The 22,335-nt window shown below is 34.6% G+C and overlaps 1 protein-coding gene across 11 annotated transcripts in view; it reads right to left on the bottom strand.

Moving 5' to 3' along the window:
- AKAP9 (A-kinase anchoring protein 9) overlaps positions 1 to 22,335 on the bottom strand; it is a 129,024-nt gene that overhangs the window by 15,505 nt on the left and 91,184 nt on the right. For 7 of the 11 annotated variants that reach the window (XR_003253421.1, XM_026065349.1, XM_026065339.1 and 4 more), the window contains 14 exons: positions 18,792 to 19,004; positions 17,505 to 17,543; positions 16,090 to 16,322; positions 13,918 to 14,037; positions 10,690 to 10,866; positions 10,458 to 10,562; positions 9,731 to 9,883; positions 9,297 to 9,476; positions 5,149 to 6,237; positions 3,921 to 4,067; positions 3,029 to 3,532; positions 2,542 to 2,605; positions 1,717 to 1,835; positions 714 to 905 (listed from right to left, as the gene is read on the bottom strand). Coding sequence is in view for 10 of the 11 variants with exons in the window: in XM_026065349.1 (XP_025921134.1) it covers positions 714 to 905; positions 1,717 to 1,835; positions 2,542 to 2,605; positions 3,029 to 3,532; positions 3,921 to 4,067; positions 5,149 to 6,237; positions 9,297 to 9,476; positions 9,731 to 9,883; positions 10,458 to 10,562; positions 10,690 to 10,866; positions 13,918 to 14,037; positions 16,090 to 16,322; positions 17,505 to 17,543; positions 18,792 to 19,004 (3,335 nt within the window). In the remaining variant the exon portion in view is untranslated. The remainder of the gene's footprint in view (positions 1 to 713; positions 906 to 1,716; positions 1,836 to 2,541; positions 2,606 to 3,028; positions 3,533 to 3,920; positions 4,068 to 5,148; positions 6,238 to 9,296; positions 9,477 to 9,730; positions 9,884 to 10,457; positions 10,563 to 10,689; positions 10,867 to 13,917; positions 14,038 to 16,089; positions 16,323 to 17,504; positions 17,544 to 18,791; positions 19,005 to 22,335) is intronic. The other 4 variants (XM_026065340.1, XM_026065345.1, XM_026065344.1 and 1 more) reach the window with 3 other exon arrangements.

Raw genomic sequence — 22,335 nt, 5'->3', positions numbered from 1 at the left:
TTTACGTGGGAGTAATTTAGATTTTTATAGTTGAAAACTTAGCCCCATGTAGTTATTATTTATGTTACTGTATTACATTATACTTTTAATTTTCATGATGTTACATATATTTATATTCTGTTTTTACACTGCTACAGAACTATGTGGTAGTGTGCAGAAGAAGATTTAATTTTATAATGCTATGGAGTTAACCCCCCCACTTTGTATGCTGAAGGAAATGCAGAAGTAATGGAAACTGCCTACCTATCTCCAAAAGCGTAATTGGGTTAGTTATAGAAGCAAGTCCCTATATGCAAGTTTTAACAGATTACTGATTAATATTAGTTTTGTTTAATATTTTTAAACAATTTAAAATTTTTCTTTTCTCTCACTACAGTATCATTTTAATAACGAAGTTCTGTTACACCAATAAATAAAATAGCAACACTAAAAACACTACTTCCACTGTGAATATGCTTTCAAATTAGAAATACTTTTAAAAAGTAGATATATACTGTCAAAAGCAATCAATGTACAGAAGAACAAGCAAAAGCTGTAATTTTAACAAGTATTTTATTACTGAAAAGTGCAACATGCAGTTTTACTGCATATTTCTGAAATCTTGCCTCATAGCAGTATATTAACAGAATTTAATACTGAATTATGAATGTGCCTTATGAAGCTTTGATAATTTTTTTTTAAATCTAGATAGAATTTTGTAATATTATTCATACCCCAGCTTCCCTGTGAAGTTGCATTTTTGCAACTAGGTCTTTCAAAGATGCAATGGTGCTTAGAAAAGCTTTCCTTTCTTCAAACCAAGATTCTGGCCCTTGCTTAGGAGACGGTATCTCTCTTTCACCATGAGGAAATTCAGTGAGACACAACACCTGTATGCCTTCATGATGGACTGCTCTCAGCAAACCCTACAATAAATACAAAAATAAATCAGTAAGGTCAGTCCTAATAATAAAGATCTTATTTCATACGTATTGGAATACTGTTATTTCAAAATTAATCAGCATAAAGAAACTACTTATGCTTCCTCGGTATCAATAACAGAGGTGTTGCTCAGTCCTTCAATCAGTTCCATTGTTTAGCAAATACAAAGAGATGCACTCTTCTTCAGTATGAAAGGAAAATTCTCAAAGTTCATCTATTAAATCAATACTTGAATTTTAAACTGAATTCCTGATGGAAACCAACATTCTAAAAACAAATTCCTGGGAAGCTTTCAGTCAAGCTTTGCATTACATTATTTGATATATCTATTAAGCTATCTATTATACCATTATTACTTATAATAAATACATTAATTTACTTTCATAATAGAGATATTATTCTATAATAATTACAGAAACTATGCAGTGATTGTGCAATGTTTATACCATCATTAATATGAAGAAATACAATAATCTAGTTATATTTTCATAATCACAATTGAGAACAAGTCTACTCTTACAAAATTGTATTTAACCTAATCTAATTGAACTTCTGTGAAAGATTCAATTTTAAATAAAACAGCATATTGGTTTTGTCAAAAACTATTTAGCTAGCTACAGGCCTTTCTAAATACAATGCACATCATATATCAGAAGTACTTTAAAATGCATTAAAATAGCTGACACTTAAAAAATTATCTAAATGGCGCTCTGTTCACTAATCAAGCAGCAGCTAATCTAAGCTTTTGGTAGTATCACTCTTGTTCCATAATAAAAATGATCGCCTCTATTTTACCTTAATTTTTTGTGGGAGTAAATCTGTTGAAGTTTCACCTTCATCTATTCCTTCAGATACTGTGCCAGATCCTTGGGTCTGAGCAAGACACATTCCTTGACTCCAGTCTGAACTAGAGTCTAAAATAAAAGGAGAGAAAAACATTAAAGCTGGATTCCTGTGAAACTTTGAAGAACAGGCATCAAAAAGTATTTTTGTCTGTTGTTATAACAGGTGGTTGCATGTCACCACAGTTGATTCTAAGCTTGGAGACTACCTGTTTTATAGTTTTTCAGTTTCAAAGCAGTAACAGCAAAACAAAACTAAAAAAAGTCCCCAAACTTAAAAATCCTAGCTAGTTTTAAAAGACAGAGAAATAACTATTTGCATGAATTCTTCTGCCAAATAACCCTCCTTAATACACTTAGCCTTGTCCTATGAAAAGGATCACATTAATCCTTTTTACTACTCTTGGAAAAGTCAGTACCTGCCACCATCTCTCATTGCAAGGGAGCTTTGGCTTTAAATTCTATCAAGAGATGATGTAGTCACACTGAAGGGATAATGGAATCTGCAAGAAAAATATAGGAACTCCATTTGGAAGAAAAAAATTAGCCTCTAATATCTACCCTGAAACCAACTCCTCTCCAGATGTTTTTCTTCTATAACAAATTAATAAACATGGCTTGCTCAGCACTGTTTCCTTAGTGTGAAAGGGTTCTGCTTCAATCTGGGGTGTGCTTGATTTTGTTCCTTGGATACAAACTCTTTAACAGTAAAGTCTATATTAGAAAAGCAAATTTAGTTTATAATACTGTGTGAAATCGATAAAAATAAGTTTCTTACCACTAGAACATCCATCTCTAGCTTGATAAGGTGGAGAACATGCTAATCCAGAAATCGGTACACCCTGTACTTAGAAAAGAGAATAATCAAACCTTGAATCAGCCCATACACACTCATAATAAGGGAGCTAACTTTAAGGAGCAGGGAAATATGAGAGTTGCTCCTTTCAGTTTCCCTGTGATAAAAAATAATTGAAAAGGAGACTAGAAAGATGACGTTTGATAGTGCGACCTACATTTGTCCCCACAGGCCAGATTCAAGGTAGCGGCACAAAGAAGCATCTGATAGTAAAGCACACTCCCAAACCTAAATTGCTGGGGAAGGGATTCACAATCTCTCCTAGGCCATGGAAACACCAGAACACTTAAAAACTTTACACTAAATGTTGATGGTGCTTCACACTTAAAAGACTCAAAATGGGAACTTCTGTAGCAAGAGCAAAAGCAGGAACCAAGGTAGGACAATGACTATAAAACGAGATGCATACCTCTTTAGCTCGTAGAGTTTCTATGACTTCCTTTAAAGTATTACATTCTTCAGTCAATACTTGCACTGCAACAAACTTCTCTCTCTTTAATTCTTCAGATTCAGAGATGTGCCTCGTCTCCATGTCCATGATTTCAGCAGCATGGAGCTCTTGCATTTGATCAATTTTTTCAGTAAATTCTCTTATGATCTCCGCAATCTCTTCTGAAGAGCATCCACTTTGCAAATCAATTTGAATTTCTGCATTTTTAACAAGGACTGGGGAAGTTTGGACACAGCTGTTGATTTCCACAGTCTTGTCTGTTTGTGAGGATGAGCTTTTTCTTATTAGAGTAGACTCATTAGCTGACAAATCAGACAGTATTTCTATATCCTTCTTACTTTCAGCTTTTGCCATTTCCTTGTCCTTTCTCACATAACTTGCAAGTTTCTCTTCTGCCTGAACTAGGTTCTCTTTGACTTTGCACAAATCTTCCTGAAGACGTAACAGATTTGCTTCTTTCACCTGTAAATATGGAGAACCTGAATTGCAGTCCCTCCAAATATTTCACAAAAATCCAACCCAACAACTCTCTATGCAATTAGAATTCATTTTAGTCTTATTTTAAGTGGTTGTGATACATGGTAGCACATATCAACATGTGAAGAAAAGCAGTTCTAGATCCTCTGTTGCTAAGAACTGTCACTGCACTACTGTGGACTGTGAAATTACATACAGTGGCAACAAATGAAGTTTTGGTCTACAGCATTAGCTATACTCTACAGACAGCAGATACTGAGTGACCATTTTTCTTAGTGGCATTTTCAGTACAATATTAAATCATTTATAGCATGCGTAAATGCACAGTAAGTCCTGCACAATAATTTAGATTATGGAACAATCTAGTTCTTACTGCTAGTTCTTGTTGAAGTTTTTCTGCCTCTTCTCTGTAACTACTCAGCTCTTCCTTAGCAGCAGCTGACTCTTCTTTAACTTTTTCAAGTTCAAATTCATCAATAAGTACGTTTCTTTTTTGACTTTCTGTGAGTTGTGCTGCTACCTACATGGCAACACAAGATATGAAAAACTTTGAAGAACCTTACGAAGAATCTAATATTAACTAAAGCATTTGCATGCCAATTCACTAAAGCCACAAATGAAAAAGACCACAAGGAAAAACAAATGTATGTTATTTGGATTAATGCATACTCCCAAAATTAAGATTAAAAAACCTTTTTTCTAGATCAACTCCCCCAAACTGGACATGTGTGGAAGGAAAGACTGTCTTCTTACAGTTTACAGGACTGTAAACAGAAATTGGTAATACCACCTAGAAAGTGCCCAGAGGAATGTCAGCAGCCAGCCAGCGGGAAATGAAGTCTGATAATATTATTGAATTTATAAGATGGTTCTGACAATTACTCAATTGGCATTTAGATGAAAGGTCTTAGAACTTCTTCTGGTCCAACACTGGATTTCCACGATCTCTCTGAACTTAAGAGTTTCAGCAATAAAGGTCATGGTTTTTAATTAAAAATTAGCCATTGAGCACAGTCAGCTTTGAAGGTTGTAAATTCATACAACTGGTGATGGATGGAAATCAGGACAAGCGTACAGTGGCATAAGTTACTGGTGGGAAATATATTCATAATCAAGGCAGGAAAGCAAGCAAAAGTAAACCAAAATCAAAACATAAACAAACAAATATAAAACAAATAATAATGTCACTATAAGGAAAGTTGCTTTCACTCCTTTATCCATTTCAAACCCTTGCTTAGATCATTTCTATCATTTTGTCTTTCTACTTCCCCGTCATGTAAACTATTTGTATGTATAATTCACTCCATTTTATTTCAACTCTAAATAAGAATGAGAAAGTATATGTTCAAAATTTAATCACCCTATATCCATGAAAAGGCAAGGTGTTTTTAGTGCAAAATGAAAACTGCTATGGGAATTCACCTAAAATAACATCTTTTCATACTCTTTGTAACGCCATGAATAATAGAGAAATGAAGATCTACCCCACACAGCAGAATATGCCCAGCGCTAGTCTCTTTAAAAAGTGTTTCATTCATTAGTTACCATAAAATAAATGATTTTTAGTGAAAACAATCCAAAAGAAAATGACACATAATTACCTGAAGTGTCTGCATTCCTTCTTGCTTAATGTACTTTTGAATCTCTTCTTTGTGTTTTTCTTGAATCTCTTCTAGCAATTGCTGAAGTTCTAAGAGTCTCTGTTCTTTCAATTTAGCTTCCTTTTGTGCAATCTTTACATTTTCTTTTTCTAGCTCCAAGTTATGATTCATCTTTGTCAGCTGGTTCTCCATCTCAGTAAGCCTCTGTGTCAAGAGTGATAATTTTGATACCATCTCATTTTCAGGTATATCATCCAAATCCTCCGTTTGGGTACTCTTATTTGCTTCCTCTGCACATTTTGAAGCTGCCTGGATTTCCTGCATGAATTTCCTTTGCTCTTGAACTGCATTTAGCTGAACCTGACTCACAAGAGCAGCAGCAACCTTTTCCACAAGTGTTTTCTCCAGGTCTAGTATCTTCTTTTTAAGTGTTTCTCTTTCAGCTTTGCCTTGCTCTTTCAGGTCTTTTATTTCGTTGTAGGAGTGGCACAGTTCTGAATCTTTTTCCTTAATGCATGCCTGAAGCTGCTGCAGTTGTACTTCCATCTTGCTAATGGTGACTCTTGTATTTTCATCTGAAGACCTAAGCTGGGTTTGATCTAGCAATTCTATCTTCTCGCATGAGCCTTCTTCCACTTTTTCAGTTTTTCTGTTGCTGCAGTCTTCTGTTTTTTCCATATCACCTTTTGTCATTGCACACACATACTTCTCTGTTATTCTTTCGTGTTCTTTTTTTAACAGATTTAGTTCTTGCTTTAGCTTGTTCATTTTTAACTTAGTTTCCTCCAGCTCATTCTTTGTTCGAGATGCCTCTACATTAATGTTTTCCACATGCTTCTCCAAAGCTTCTTTTTCTGCCAGCACTGTTTCAAGTGTGTGTTTCAGACTGTCAGCATCCTCTTGAAAAGCAGTGATGTCTGCAGGTACTTTTTGTTCAATATTTGCCAGTTCCTGTTGAAGCTTATCAATTACATCATTCAACTGTTCCATTTCCTCATCATTTTTTTTCTTTACACGTTCTTGATCACTTTTCAGACATTCCACCTGGGCTTCAAGCTCCCGTATATGTTCATTTTTCTCTTCAATAACCTGGAAAGAAATCAACAAAGAAATTCATGAGTAACTATTAAACCCTCAGACTTTTTTTCCTGGACTTCATGGCAACAGTTTAATCACACATTGCAATGTCTTGTAAAAGAAAGAACTCTGTGAACTTCTTGATGGTATGTCTCTTGTAAAGCTTTATGAGAGTAAGAATATCTTCACACAGGATTGACGAAGTAGCCTGTGGACTTAATGAACTGCAAAATATGTAAGTGAGAAAGTACTGAAAGAAGTAAAGTATTCAAAACAGTCTCTGAGGTATGAAACACTGAAGTTGAAATGTTTACAATATTTTTTTCCAACCGTTTTGTCTAAAGCTCTAGCTTGTCCTTCCTATTAAAAATTACAATGGAAACAAATGGGAGTGGTCATGTCTGTGCTGTTCAATCTTCTTACGCAACCAAGGATTAATATACTAGACTTACCCAAAGAATTCCAGGGAACCAAAACTTACAAAGCTTAACACTTACAGACAGGGTATCTTGCAGTACATTACATAAAGAAATTATACTTAGAAAAAAAGCACCGGATCTTCAAGCCTACCATACACAGGTCAGATATATTCAGCTAAATTTGTCAGATACTGTGCTCTTCACTCAGAAGCACCATACATTCATATTGTCAAATAGATGTATACTGACCATGGCCAATTAAGATGGATATATATTTTAAATACAAATAGACCTTTAATTAAATGTGTTGAAAAATACAAATGTAATATGCTTTTTTTCTGATACCACTGGAAACATGCATCAGTTGGCTCTGACATTTCTTATCACAAACCTATGTGTGTGTATATATATATACACGCACATACACACACACACACATATATATGTGTATATATATATACACACACACACACAAGCACATGGGTGTGTGTGTGCATGCATGTGTGTGTGCATACATATACAGGTGTGCAAAAATACACACAGGGCAAACAGTACCCACAGCACACACAGGGCAAACAATAGCTATAGCAAATTTATTTTTTTGTACTATAGTTTGAATGAAAGTAGAGAGAGGTGAAGCTAGAGGTATTTATTTAAAAATTCACATAACTACCCAAAATTCAGAGAAAGATCTGTGAAGGCATGAGGAAAATGAGAATGCTACTTTTCTGGACTACTTCTTATGACACTTAAAGTTACAGGGTTGTAAAGGATTTGAATTTCCCAGAAATTCGTAAAAAGATATAACTGAGCAAATTATTAAGGTGATGACTTTATGACGCAGAAAAAAGAAGCCATCTTATATCAATTTCTAACGAGAAAGAAATGAGAGGGCATAAAAAATTAATGGAAAAAAATGTGTTGATTAACAATAAATTTAATAAATAAAAAAGGCTTATCAAAAGGAGTAGTTAGACAAGTTACTAGATTCCAACTGAGTAAGTCTTAAGAATCTTATAAAAGAACCGCTAATTAAAAGTGCAGTGGGAGCAAGTTCTCATTAGAGTGAAGAACATCAAAGAATCCTTTACAAAAGTAACAGGCCAGATTACACAAAGTAAGAAACTAAGTGCAAGTATTTTCATAAGAAAGTGCCTGAATATCTGAAATGAACAGAACTTCTACACTGGAAATAAAAAAGGCAGAGGGAAATCTGTCAAGAATATTCAGAAAGGAATAGTATAAAATAAAATCAGTTATAGTACCTAAATAGGTAATGTAAAACAGACTTATAGAAATATTAAGAAGAAAAGAAATGAGGAGGAGAAGAAAGAGGGCTATATTTATTACTAAAATAGTGGAGCTCTCTCCTTTTCCTTTCTATCCTTCATTAGGTTTAGACAATTAAGTAGAAGAGTAAGATGACTTTGTAAAAATGATAAAAATTTGAAAAATATGACTATATAAATTAGAAGATCTGATTTTGCAACCAAGAACTTATTTAAAAAAATATCCACAGAGAATGGAGGAAGCTGAAAAACATTAAAGAAAAAAATGAATGAGGCATTGCTTTTCAGAAGAAAAGAACAGTGATCCTGGGGATTGCTATCTACTCAGTATAACAGTTTCTGTTCTTCATAACATAATGAAGTAAAGGACCACAGAAGGCAAATTAAACAGCAATTAAAAGAAAAGCACTTAGTGGGACAAAGATATCTACAGGATTAGGAAAGGGATTGACCTAAGGATCATCTATTCATATTTAACACTGATCTCATAATGAAGCAAACAGACTTATTATTTAATGTGCTGGAAAATATAACTGAGTAAGAGGATGAAATTAAGAAAATGAAACTTTATACTAAAGAAGAAGAACCTATCATTAAAATGAATTATACCTGAATCTTGGGTATTTTTCTCAAGGCAAATGATGTAACCTTATTACCGGGGTCACTGTGTAAAGCAGAAGAACAGTTCTATATTCTTCTATATTCTGGTCTATATTCTATAAAAAATGTGAGACTAGAGGCCTGTTTCTGCTGTCATTTACATCAGTGTAAAATAAGTGGTATTTCTGTTGAAATCAGATGTGTTATACCTGTACAAAATGGAAGTAAGCCAGACAAAAATCAAGCTTATCATAAAAATATATAATTTGAAGATAACAGAAAACTACAAAGATTCATCTTTATCTTATTTACTGAGATTTAATAAGTTTCTTGCTCTAAGTTTTTTATATAATGCAGCAAGTTCTTTGCACATCCAGCACATTTCTAACTGGATAAAAGATGTAGCAGATGTTGGTATGATGATAAAGTATTTACATAAGCCTAGGAAGCACAGAAGTGCAACTGTTCAGAAAACTCTATAAATACAATATGATCCAGTAGGTGTCACTGAAACATAATGCACTGAAGGTAAGTCATTGTATGGAAGATGGTAGAATGAATGCTGAGCTACCTAAATACTACTAAATTCTCAAAAGTATTAGAAGAATAAAGAATGAAGAAGAGTCTAAGAAAAGAACTAAAGCAGAAATAAAGCAGAATAATAGAGTAAGCAAAAAGTATCCCTTCCAAAAAATGAAACAAAAGAGGAAAAACAGCTAGCAACATAAACTAGGACTCTGAAAAAGATTTCAAAAGTATGTACTTTGTTGTCAGTTGTGACTTCAAGTTGCTGTTGCAGTTTTGCAATTTGTTCATGAAGATGACCTATTTCCTGCTCCTTTTCTTGCATGATGTGAGCAAGTTTCCCAGCCACTACATGACGGTCCTTTGTGGTGGTATCTTCAGACTTCTGGATAGCTAGTCCTAGTATTTCCATTTCATCCTACCAAAAAACCCCAAACCATATTATAGTTGTACATAACATTTTCTGCACATTCTTCTATTAGTATTTAAGTCACAGGAGTTGAAATAAGAAAAAAGCATGAAATGAGAAATAACTATATGAGCTTTTCAGTATTTTGCAGTTGAACTGAACAATGTCTGAGAGAGAGAAAGAATTTGGGATCTTGGCTTTTTCAAGATTTTATTCTGGGGATGAGGGAGAAAAAAATTTCTAGGCTTCTCTTACACAATTACCTTAAATAATTTGTTCTCTTGATCAATTTCTTCCAACTGTGTAGTGAACTCCTTTCGCTGAATTTCTAGTTGCATGTGCAATTGCTGAACTTCTTCATTTTTATTTTCTAGCTCCTCTCGAAACTGTTCCAGTTGTTCCTCAAGGTTTGTGACCTACGTTTCCAAAACAAATGGTAAAAAGGTGTAGAGCCATACCAAAAACTTGAAGGCTATAATTTTCAAGGGCAATGTCACTGTAAACTAGTTCAGTATGCACAAACAAGAAAATTTGTACTCAGTGACACTGATATATTTGATTCTTAAAACTGAATGGAATTTTAGAACCCACGAAAACCAGCTAAAGTCACTATGATAGTTCCAGACATTTTAATTCAGTCATTTTACCTTACATTTGTTTTTGATTACATGAAGAAACCAAATTTAAACAACTACACCTATTTACACAAGTTTTTCCCTATTAACGCACTGAGCTGCCCTTTCGAAATAATAAACTTTTTCTTAATTGAGCCAAATTTTGCTTCCAGAAACATTTTTGTAAGTCATGAGTACTAGCAGAGACAAGAATAAAAACTATTATAGCTCACAAGAGAATTTCAATGGGATTTGAACTCCTGTCTCTGATCTGTTTAGAGTATTTCACTCGTATAGTACCTTAAACTCAATACAAAGCAAAAACTTACAATCCAAAATATCAGAGGAAACACTGAACACTTCATACATAATATACCTCCTTTTCCTTTCTGTCCACAGCTTCTCGTTCAGCTTGCAATTGTACCTCAAGTGGTAGTTCTCCCTTTACTATGATGGTGCCAAACTGTTTCCTTTCCTCCACCTTTAAATAAGCATTATAAGTTATTTATTTATTTTCTTCATGATAAGCAAATAAAAAAGATTCATTTTCTTGAGAACAAAGCAGTATGACAATAGTAAATACATGGTAATTTTAGACCGAGCAATACCTTTTGCAAGTTGTCGGTACTGATGATTAAGGCTTGTTCAAGTTCTCTTATTCTGCATTCCAGTTTCTCAATTTCTTCATTTCGTTCTTGTATATCTCTCTGAAGTTGTTCCTTAGAGAGCAAAAGCTCACTGCATTTGTCTGTTTTTTCTTTTAGATGATTTGTTAATTGTTCAACCTGGTGACAATGTGGCAAGAAGATGAATATATTGTAGTAGATTGGAATGGTTTGCTAGGAGAGGTAACAACATTCATTTCTGACAGAAGAAAAAGTCTCTTTTTTTTCCTTGTAATGAACCTCCTACTCCCCAGGTGAAACAGAATGCAAAGATAGGATATTGTAGTCCTACATCCAAAAAATACAAATAGCATTTTTGAGGAAATCTGATGTTCTGTGCTGTATCATTTACTCTCTAGAACTGACCTTGTCCTTCTGAAGCCCTCAGACTCTCCAATGTCAAAAAATTGTCTCCAAAACCAAATAATATTGCATCCCTATGTAGCCCACTTAAAAAAAATTCTCTGTAACATCTAAGGATGAAATGTCTTGACCTTAGATGCTATTTGCATCTTTGAGGAATATCACAGCTCTAAAAATCTGTGAAAAATATATTTGAAATAAACAGTTGATTAGTCACACACAGACACCCTAAAGCTCATTGGGACTTTAACATTCAAGAGAATTGCTATAACTAAATCTCAAGAAACAAATTTGTTTTCTTGCTGGGTTTGTTAAATAGGACCAAACAGATTTGATGGATTATATCCTTTCACTTTCTATAGCAGGAAAAATGTCCAAATAAAGCATTCTGAATCTCAGTAGTGCAGATACTTGTGGCTCAAAAGCAACATATGAAAAGAGTAACTGAAGCAGTGGAGATAGGAACAATCCCAGTTCTGGCAGTATTGCAGAAATGATTAGTCAAAAATTACAGATAAGAAAGATGTGTGAGTAACAGATCCATGGTATCAGGCCTGAGGCATAGAGTTAAGATCCAAGTTGAACAGCAAGAGACATGGAAATCGTGCTTATCCCACCCAAGAAACTGATTTCAGCATTTCCGATTAGAAAGTTACGATGTAGCCGAAAGGTAGAAGAGTCAAAGCATTTCAATAGATAGGAGAGAAGAGGACCAGAATACAAAGCTGACAGGATGGCATTATTGACGTTATCCATCCAAGAGTAACATCAAAATCTGAAGTGACCAGAGAAAAGTCCTGAGAGACATGAAAAAAGAAAAAATCAAGTCTAGAGCAGTCTCTTAAAGACAAGCTTCCCTGGAATAAGTTGACACACTGACCTAAAACAACAGTAAAAAAGAAATGAAGTTATCAAGAGAAAATGCTCAAGACGCTCGCACAAAGTAGAAGAGTATTTCAAAACCTGTGCAATTACGAAAAAATAAATTCATCTCAGAAAAGCATGAGAAGTAATGATAGAGAGTGAATATTTTTAAACATTCTAAGTAACACTGTAACATCAAAATACATGATATAGTAAGACTGTGTTCCTCATTTAGTAAAAATGAAATGTAAATCTAATAAATCATTGAAAGATCTGTTTATAACTCCTAATTTACCACATTCAACACTTCCTGTCCCCCGAAAATTAGCTACACCTGTGGTGCTTGCAGACATTAGCTTACTGGCTGCTTATCCTTCTACCTACTTAAAAACTAACAATTTAAAAGTATTTAATAAAAATATCAAAATTTAAATCTCAGCTACAGCTTTTTTTCATATTAAAGTACCCTTTAAATTTCCACTGGACTACATCTGCCAACTTTGAAACATATATGGGTATATGCACATATAAATCTGCACAATTTTTACATATAGTATGTATACAGAAATATGAGGCAATTTTTATTATGCCATCAGATTTGATTTTTTTTTCCCCGGGAGCTTTTTTTTTTTTTTTTTTTAACTTAAGAATTTTGCCAGGAATTCATATATTACCTGTGCCTCAAATTATAAACAAACACATAACAGAACAAACTCAAAAGGAACATCCTGGATTCAGGCAAAGCAACAGGGCTAAAAATTCTTCTCTGTCTTTGGAACTTGCCAGCAGGAGAGGAGGCTGTACCTACTGGCAACAGAAGCAAATAGATGCAGACTTACATCACCTGTGTTGGTTAACACATAGCTAGCTAATACCTGAAGATTCATTTGTTCACTTGGGCCAAGGACAGCCATATCGCATAGTACTCACTGAACACTTTGACTGTAAGATTTCTTACAAAGGAATGTTATTAAAATATATAAACAAACATGAAATACACCCCTAAATCTGGGAACTTTAAGTAAATATTTTGATAACTTACATCTCATATTTTCATTTATGTCCTATTACTAAGTCTGTCTGTGGCCCTATATTATACATTATAGGACACTACATATTGCTAATATTTAATAATTGAATTAAAACAACTGAACCACCTCAGTAAGAACTTTCATTTGAAAATCACAGTGCAACCTAATAAGAGACTTTTTTTACACTAAAAATCAGGCAAAAAATACAGGCCTCGCTAAAAATACAGCACAGAAGAAAACCCACAAAAAATAAAGTGCAATAAAACTGACTAACAGCTCACCAAACTAAACCTGTTGCAAGGTGCAAGGATTTCTCAACACCTAGCACTCACACCGCTGACACCTTTTCTTGGTTTTGTCACCTCTAATAGTTTTCTATGGCTCCCCTGAAATTGGCTCTTCCACTGCTTATTTGAATGGGCACAGAATTTCACTTGCAGCACGACTGGGGAGGTTCAAGCGTGCACACAGTGAGGTACCACATCTCGGGCGAGTTGCGGAAACGCACTCGGCCTGGGGAGCTCAGCTGGTTCGAATGGTGCGCCCGCGCTAGAAACAACGGCACGTAATGGCGTCAGAACATGGTAAACCCGTAAAGTAGTCCTGAATGTTTCCAGAGGCTTTTGAAAACAGAGTGGATTTTCTAAATTAAGTTACTTCAAAGGAACCTTTTGAAAGATATAAAGTCTCCACATATCTACTATTAAAAAAACGCTAAAACCCCCCAAAACTCGACAAAAACACAATTCAACCCCTTTCCCCCCAAATGCTACCCTTCATCTATATGGATTTACTTTCCTGTCATATAAGTGGATGCAGATTAGGAACAGCATGAAACAGTTTCATGACAATACTTTAACAGTTTTTATTTTGTCATGTATCTTCACTGAGTACAAGCAATAAGCTGTCTCACCTCTCTGGTTTGATGTTCATTGACAGGCTGGCACCTCTGTGGAATCCTGAGTTGTTGTTCCAGCTTCTGTATCTCTTGCTGGAATACATCTCTCTCGTGCTCTCTGTCAACTGCCTGCTCCTGAAAGTTAACAAAGCATGTGGATACCCCATTTGAGTAAATAAATAAATAAATAAATAAATACAATAATAATAATAAAAATTATATATATTTTATTACTTCCTATTTCTGTTAATGTCAAGCTGGCAACAGTATGTCAGTACTTTTAAGATGGCAGAATCTCTTGCAACTACCACTAAAAAATAATCTTTCATCATTTGAGGCAACAAATTTCATACTTTTTGTAAAAAAAATAAAATAAATAAAAAGAAAAAGAAAAAAAAATGAGGACAGAATAGATAGATCCAGTACTATTTCACAGAAACAGCAGTCCTGTTTCTTCTGTCCCAGGTACACCAAACAAATGACAGAGACAATATTTTACTTTATGATTTGTTTTAACATTTGTCTTTTATATACCTAGCATAAGTATAAATTAAGAATAGAAATTAACACTATGATAATATTGATGAGGCAAAAGCAAAAAAATTTAAAATACTTATAAATTGTTTGAATTTTCCTTTCAGTTTTATTTTGACCAAGTTCAGATGTCAGTCTGACATTTGTGAAATACATTTTTCTACAGGAAGTGAGGCCCAACTGGTAGCATCCAGTGAAGCACCACCCTAAATGCCACTTTGTAAAAACAGACAAATCTTATTAGATGCATTAAAAAAACCTCAACTGATACACAAAGGAATGTTTCTGTCTAGCAACGTAACATTTTACAAAAATCCAGAAAACTGGAATATTACATCCATCTCTGCAAACTGCAGATTTAAACTCTTCTGCTGTTGCAGGACAAGCAGAAAAATTCTAATGCCCCTATTAAAAACTACTCATCCCACTAGTACGTAACTTTCCAGTTCATACTATTGATAACTGCAAATCATACTGCATTTATAATTACGGCACTTGTAATAGAAATTGTCACTTTTGAACCTTGTCCTATTATGACATGAGTTTCAGAGAGAAAAAGTGTTTTATCTGTAGAAAGTGAAATAAGGCAAACCTACTCATAGTAGAGAGTAACTGGTAAGATCTTTCCTTTAATATTGCTTAGTAATAAATAATGCAGAGGCGGTACCACAGGGTGTTATATTTATTACATATGAAATCGCTTTATCCTATATGTAGCTAGGAGTAACTGAGTTTGTACTTGAGAAAGCACAGAAAAAATAGTTTTCTCCCAACAATAAGGTAGGACACAGCTTAAACTGGTTGATTTTCCTTCTGTAGGCTAGCAGAGCACCATATGGCTCCACAGGTTACTTCATGTGACTCTCTGGTTTTGGTCACTAGATACATGAAGATTCCTTCACAAGATGATCCACAGAACTGACGTGCCCTGGAGGACGTGGTGTCTACATACTGTGTTCTGGTTATTTTCTCTTATGAGTAAGATTTGGTCCACACACTGTCCCTTACAAAGGGACTCCTTCACAAGGAGTCCCTTGAGCTTGAGGAGACCTTGAGCTTGATAGAAAAAAAAAAAAATCGCAGAGACAGCCCAAGGCAGGAAGAAGTTGGGTACAATGAAGGAATAGCTGCCACTGTGAATAGGGACAAATACACATCATATATAGCTGGCTGGAAGATGCAGTTTTACATCTGGAGATGCATTCTTGGGAGCTATGAGAGAAATCTATATAAGAAATTTATGGAAACGATGCTTTCAATTTCCAAGTACAACTGAAGCTGAATACTTAATTCCAGTCGACCCTCTTGAAATCCCCAGCTTAAGCTGTTATAAAACAGAAGACCACAGATGTTGTTAATAATGAAGGTCACCAAAATTTTATTTTTCCTCATTAATTTTATGTTTCCTATTATTGTAATCATTTAAAAAGCTTATTAAGTTACGCTTAAAAAGGCAGGACAGTCATAGGCAAACATCTCAATCCAACTTTCAAAACATTCATCCATTTCTTGTCCCGGAACCCATATTTCTGTTACTATCATGGGATGCTCAATATTTGCTCGAAGTCTAAAAAAGCTAGCATTTGTTTTTGAATCAAAATTGAAAACAGATGCCCATCTTCCTTCATAAAACAAGCTTTTTACCATACTTACGTCCAGAAATTTTCTTGTTTTCTCAAGTTGCTTTTCCAAAGCCTGGTTTTGCTGCCTTAAGTCCATTAGTTCTGCATTTTTTTCTTGTTCTAGCTCTATGAAACGATTGACCTGTTCTTCCAAGTCTATTTCCAAGACCCTCACTTGCTTCTGGAGGTCATCATACTCTTTTTCAGCTTGACGCTGTACTTCAATTTTTTCTTTCATTAGCTTTTCTGTTTCTTCCAGCAATTCTGGTTATAATAAAGGTATAATACAACTTCTTTTAGATTAAGAATAGTTAGCAATGCTATGAAGCCAAACCACTCCCCAAGACTGTACGTATCCATGCTGTACTCTGAAGGATGTTAACTGGTTTGGGTTTTTACTATTTTTCCTTTTTAGAAAATATATTTTCCTCTGAAAAATAATCAAGGTAACTACCAAAAGCCATACAAATTCATGTTAAAATTACTGTCCTCTGGAGGACTATTAATGAAGTTGTATCAGATCACTTCACTGTCCAAGTTTCAAAAATGGCACAGAAAAGAAGAATGGATTGGTTCAATCTACAGCTGGAGGCAGCACAAGGGTTAACAATGAAGAACAGAAAAGTCAACCCTTTTCTCATCACTAGTGTCAGTAAAAATAATCCACTGCCAGTCTTTATTCTTTAATGTGATAAATATAAAAAATTGTAAGGAAATATTGAAAGACTTGGAGAGGTTACCAGGCAGACAGAGAGGGAAATTACTGACCTGTAACTGGAACTTTGTAAAATCAGTGACTGCACAGATGCCTGATTTTGACTCCACACGAAATGCTGACAAGCGTATATAGTAAAGCCCCAAACCACTCTATTAAGATCTTTAAGCCACAGCCCCTTGAAGTACGTATCACCTCAACATATGCACCCATTGAGGTAAAAATCCAAACTGCAAAGTGCAATTACATTTGGAGAATTGATTGATATTTAGACAGATACAATACAATTTACTTTCACTACAGAAGAAAGATCCTTTGGGCACCATCATCTTACATCATATTTAACCAATTTTCATTTTTAGGTAACCATTACTTGCCAAGGTAATACATTATTTAATTATCATAATGAATGACTTCACTATATTTGGAAATAAAAAGCAAAAAAAAAATAAGGCTACGAAAGATATCCTTCCAATGCTATCTGGGCATCTGTAATTCGTAGGTGAATAAGATGATGGTTATTGATGAATCTGCTTATTATGCTTAGAAATTGTAAGAAATGTTGTTAGCGAAAAGTAAAACTGAATATGAAATACAACATCAAAGCTGCAGGCCAGTAAGAATTACAAGTAATGTCAGTAAGCTGAAAGCCCAATAATCCTGATTAACAATGTCAGTATGTGCAAGTCTTCCACCCAATTAATGATTGGCCATGCAATACGCAAACACACCTGCTTGGGAAGCTGCATCGACTGCAGCATCTACTAGGCCTAGGAGAATAGAGAGAGAGAAAACAAAAAAAAGAAGCAAAGTAATTCACATGCCAGCTATAGTTTTCCTGTGGTGCAACAATGTAAGAGAAAATGAAGCCAAAGATAGAATGTGGCATTTAATGACAAAGTTGTTGAGATAACTTAGGGAACGCAGTAGGTTATTCTTGTATGCATGACATAAGTGTATATATATATATAATTTATAGAATTGTTCATTGTTACTTTGTTATACATGAAAATGACTTAAAAATTATTTAGAAATGTAAAACATAATTAAACTGGGCTCTACACAAGGACTCTACAAAAGAGGAAGCAACAGGCTGTTCTTTGTTACACAAAATGGATTCAGGAAATTGCAAATACACAGTAGGAAGTATAAAATATTTTGAATACACATTCAGCAGTCTAGAAGTAACATTATATATTGCGATAAACTTTTAAGTACTAAATAAAATGTTAACTTCACCCTGTTATTTACAATGTAAGTGCTGCAATCCTAGAAAGTTCAGCACTGCTTACACACCACTGTCCTAATTTTCTTCCCCTCTCAAACATAAAATGTTAATTTTATTTTTTAGTTTAAGGAAGACTTAAAAGATACATTTACTTCAGGAAGATAAATGATTTTTTTGAGTAAGCAGTTAGTTAGATTAAACTGATGTGGTGTTTATTTGAAATTATTTCACCATCAGTGCTAAAAGCTTTTTATTCATTTACTCTTTGGAGATCTGAGTAAGCAGCTTTCATTACTGGCAGATAATAGCCTATCCTTACCACACAACTTCTGCACCACTCTTCCCCAAAAGAGGAATTTGCTAGAAAAGTATAACTTCTTCTGTGTCTAAAATACATATGGACATCATATGTACTTCAATCATGTTTGCTAGTCTCTCTAAATCTTTAAATATTGGAAAATATTTACTCCACTATTTTTATACATAGGTACTAACTTTGAGATATTCCATCTCCAGTGATCATATAAATAAAAACAGTCAGATTTTCAGAGGTACCAAGCTCTTGCTGGCTTTAAGGGCAATTGTGATCGCTCAACGCTTCTGAAAATTCAGGCACTTTTTGTTTAAATATTGAAAAGAGTTACCATGCTAAGGTTAGGCACCAGGTATGAAAATACTTGCCATATCACATTTTTATTGATGATTAAAAAGAGAGAAAATTCACCAAGATTTCTGTGTTTTATTTGAAAATGCAAGAAAATCTCATAGAAAGACTGTAAAGAATACATACGTTGCTCTACAGGTCCCACATCTGCTCGCATGGCATCCTTCTGCCTGGACAGTAACTCCTTTTCTTCCTGGATCTGCTGCTGTTCAGCCTCTAACTCCTGCAATTTGTTACCTGTACACAGTAGTTCTTGCTCAAGATGGTCAATTACATCTATTTTTTCCTGGAGTTGTTTTTCCAGAAATGCTTTGTCATCTGCATAACCATCAATGAGGCCTGTAGAACAGATTCAATACATAATAAAGAACAGTTTTAATTTTTTGAGTGGTGAAGGCCCTATAGTATTCTCACATGAATGTACATGCATGCTAGATACTCAGCATCTGAAAACTTCTACTCCTGTGCTAGTTTCCTTGCTATTCTTATGTGATAAACAAACAATAGGAAGGATAGCACAGGACCAAATACAACCCCAATTTCTTCTGCATCACAAGACCTCTGGAGCAAACAGGAAGTCCAGAGCAAAGGAGAAATAAGTGTGTGTAATGAATACAGGAGACGTAAGAAATTTCAAATAAATTCAGGTGCCTGGCCTCCAACCACCATTTCTGGAAGATCATGGGTCTCCCTGTAGGTCCTGTATCATGCAGATTCCTCAGATATCATAAGACACCTAATGTGGCCCTAGCTGTCCATGTTTAATACCTGAAACATACCCCAAATCCCTCTAACACCTGACATTTATAAAACAATTTCATTTCTTCAATATTTATATGCAACTTTAAAAATAGCACAGAAAAACAGTGACCTTTTTAACAAAGAAGTTTGGACACCATCTTGGGAATATGTCTTGTATGCTTTCAAAAATTTACATAATACATATATTTTACAGTAAAATACATTGTATAGGAATCTGATGGGAGAGTCTCAGTTTTATCTTTTTGAATGATACTATAGCTGAAAAAATGGCACCATCTTGGAATGACAGAGAAGCAAGCACAAAGCTAAAGACTTATGGAAAAAATGTAAACTTTCCTGAGGGTTGAATAAGCCAAACTGAGATCTTGTAATGGTATTGGCTTCTGCCTGAATGAGAAAATTCACATCAGACATTTCTATTGCACAGTGCAAGCTACTAAATATGTAAAATTTAGGGACAGACTCCCAGATTTCCATGATAAGATACGTTTTATGTCTGATACTGATGGCAGGACATGATAGGATACCAGTCATATGATGTCTAAACTTTTTCAGTTGGACACACAAATCTATCTTAAACATTGTTTCTTATTACTTGATAGAAAGGGTTCAGCTTGCAAGACCCAGAGAATCTAAGTGGTATCTTTCAATATGAAAGCAAACTTCTGCTATTGGAGAACCTAAAATTTATCAATACAAATCTATAGTCTTGAGCTAGTGTTAATACCGATTTTACTCTAGCTTGATACTACAGGAAAACTAAAGGTGTTTCCCCTGGTTGTCAATGTAGACACAGTAAAACCTCTGTGAAAACTCTTAGTTACATCTCAGATGAAAGCTAGCAAGACAGAAATGAAGTAACAGTGGTCTTTGCATATACAGTCTGAAAAGCAGAGGTCTGGTCCTCAGGCACATCAGTCAGGCACTGTTGACCAATCTTTTTTTGCAGTCTTAGATTCACAGAGTGCACAGATATATAGAGGGATTAACAGTTGAAAAAAATATATTACACTAGAAACATCATAATAGCATTTCAAAAATTTGAGACAATTTGAATTCCAGTAGTTATTCCCACCACAACTAATGATGTTCACAATGAGTCCTTGACAGGTTAGAGGTTGAGAGGGTATTTTCAGGTTAAAGGAAGTGTGTGTACACACACACACGGTATGTGAACGACAGAGAAACAAAATATGGTAAGATCACATGTGTTACAGTACTTCCTCCTGCCCTTCCTCCCCCCTCCTTTTTTTAAAAAAGAGATTTAATGAAAGTTGTCAGAGTTCAGTGAACAAATTGGCATTAGCTTTCTATCGCATTCTTTAGATAAGTCCTACCTGACAGGCCACTAAAACACTAGAGGTTTGAAAATGTCTCAGCTGCAGCAGTTTTTGTGATAAGTATGAAATGATCAAAAATGACGTATTTTATCTCAAGAGAAGATAGAGTACAATCAGATGTGTAACGAGCTCAGATGTTGTTCTGCATTACTGTTTGCAGGCCTAACCAAGGAATTTGGTAAGAGAATGCAGTTTGGCTTTGTCAGAGTGCACCCACAACTCAGTTCAATGAGTTGAAAAAATTAAACTAAGAGAGCTCTATGGCATTCTTGTTTTGTTATATCAGAAAAGGTGCCTGTCATTAAGTGCATTGATTTTAGATGTTCAGAGAAAAAAAAGGAGGAAAAAAGATTTAATTAACTCAGGAGTTACAAAGTGTGTACATTAAAGCAGTTAAGGGGGATAAATGAGCTCAGTTTCTGCAAAAGACTGAACTGAATTAAATCTTTACACATGACATAATTCCGCATATAACTTAGAAGTCTGCTGTGAAATATATCTATCAAGGGTTAAAACTGTAACATCAAATTCTGTCTCCTATGTTCCAGAAGTGATCATGAACCGAACCAATACAGCTAGTATGACAAATCTTAGAAACTGGCACTGCACTTACTTCTCTAAAAATACATCACTATTCCTTAAAAATTTTGTAAATAAAATACAATCAACCAGTCCTACTGCTACAGTTAAATTTAAATTCCACTAGGAAACTTAAAAATTTCAGAAGATTGTTTCCACTCTGTATTATTTTTTTTTCCACACAAACCCTCATCAGACAGAATACTGAGAGTGCAAAACATAGCTTCACGGCTCTCAGTGGACTTTTGCATTTAGTGTACTTTATTTCTAGCAAAAATACGTACCTGCCTCATCTGTTACATCTTCAAACACAAGCCAGGCTCTAACTGAATATTTTGGCTCCTATTGAAAGCCTTTATAGAGGCTAAAATTTTGTCTTCATTTACATGTGAACAATCCCACTATCTACAAACTGGCATCTAGTAAGAGTTTGCCATTTCTTTGCTGCTATTAGTTTGTTTGCACAAGTAACCTTTATAACAGAAGCGTATTACTCAAGACAAGAATCTAGTTCATTTTCAGATCTGTTTCTTCTCTGGTAGTAGGACAGTAATAAAAAAAGAAAAAAGAAATTATGGCAGATTGCTGCCTTTAAAATTTAACGTTAACCTCACTGCTTTGTCCTAATGTATTATTTAGTCTATTTTATTTTATTTTTGAAGATTTGTGAATATAAGTTCTATCAAGTCTAAAATAATTGTCTTCCAAGGAAAGCAGCAGGAGACATAAAAGTGACCTACTTTCTGAAGTCTGTCAGTCCTAAACAGTTTTGTAACTCACCTATGCAGGAATAGAAATTCTTAGGTTATCTGCATTTTGGCAGAAGATATTACTGGTTTTGTTTGTGTTCTATCGAAATTTTTTTCACTGGTAATTTAATTTTTTTTAAAGTAATAATAAAATGCTTCTTTCACAACTGAACCTATATAAGCTCCATACATCTCCCTCTGAAATCAATTTTCCTCCTTTCTGGTTTTTGAAGCTATTAA

The sequence above is a fragment of the Apteryx rowi genome, unplaced genomic scaffold, assembly GCF_003343035.1.
Source record: "Apteryx rowi isolate R43461 unplaced genomic scaffold, aptRow1 scaffold_226, whole genome shotgun sequence".
NCBI classification, from domain to species: domain Eukaryota; kingdom Metazoa; phylum Chordata; class Aves; order Apterygiformes; family Apterygidae; genus Apteryx; species Apteryx rowi.
Note: the sequence above shows the minus strand (reverse complement) of the source record. Positions and strands in the feature narration are given on the sequence as shown.